The sequence below is a fragment of the Atta cephalotes genome (assembly GCF_000143395.1).
Source record: "Atta cephalotes unplaced genomic scaffold scaffold00002, whole genome shotgun sequence".
Taxonomy (NCBI): Eukaryota; Metazoa; Arthropoda; class Insecta; order Hymenoptera; family Formicidae; genus Atta; species Atta cephalotes.
Genome location: NW_012130066.1, coordinates 3,702,453 through 3,703,320, shown reverse-complemented (window position 1 = coordinate 3,703,320; position 868 = coordinate 3,702,453). Strand labels below are relative to the sequence as shown.

Below are 868 nucleotides of genomic sequence, written 5' to 3'. Positions count from 1 at the left end.
TCATAATATTTTTATTTGCGTTTATTATATTTGTTAAATAACATGTACTTTATAATAGTTAAAAAAATTTTTTAAATTATTGTAAAGATTTAATATATCAATATTGCATCATATATCATTATTATGTATCCATGTATATGATATTAAAAATTATTTTATAATTATATTTTTTCTTAGTCAAAATATCAAGTGACCTGAATGGAAAGTTCAGTCGAATCACTAGTGACACGGAAAGCGTTAATGTTTGCGCTTTCAAACATCCATTTATATACATATTTTCTGGTACATTAGACGTGACATGTAAAAAGCTATTTATAAAAACAATTTTTACTATCGCTATGTGAGGAAAAAGCGGTTTTTAATTTCAGCATTACAACGCTGTTTAGACAATGGAAGAAAATTTGGCAAAGGATAAACTTAGCAAGTACTCAAATTGTTAAAATACTGTCATCAACTCGACAGTGAATGATCGAGTTGCTCTCCTACTGTGGTGACATCTCCATTATGATAGTTGACGTTTACCCCGGATGACATGTCTTTATGTAACGAAATGTATTTGCATACCTTTCTCTCACAGAGTTGCGTCGTCAAAATCCTTTGAGGAACTCGTAGGCTGATCCAACTCCTTTGAGATGTTCGTCGTCTGCTCCAGAATGATCATCTCGCATCCCTCAGGATTCTGCGTTTTCGTATTACTGGGCAATAGGGTCTCTTGCAGGGTGTTATTACCGTTACAAATCTTCTCGCCCCTGCAACTCTTCTTGATTCTCGGAGTGTTACTATTGGAGTTTCTTGAATAACACGGCAGGACCTTTAAAAATTTATATTTTTAATTAATTGTTTAGTACGAGATTTCTCTCTCTCTCTC

The 868-nt window shown here is 32.9% G+C and overlaps 1 protein-coding gene across 1 annotated transcript in view; it reads right to left on the bottom strand.

Annotated features, from left to right (window-relative positions):
- Nucleotides 1-571: 571 nt before the first annotated feature.
- The window catches only part of LOC105620441 (prolactin-releasing peptide receptor-like), a 4,218-nt gene continuing 3,921 nt past the window's right edge, over nt 572-868 (bottom strand). Inside the window, exon 2 of the mRNA XM_012201935.1 lies at nt 572-811. Within this exon, the coding sequence (XP_012057325.1) occupies nt 572-811 (240 nt within the window). The remainder of the gene's footprint in view (nt 812-868) is intronic.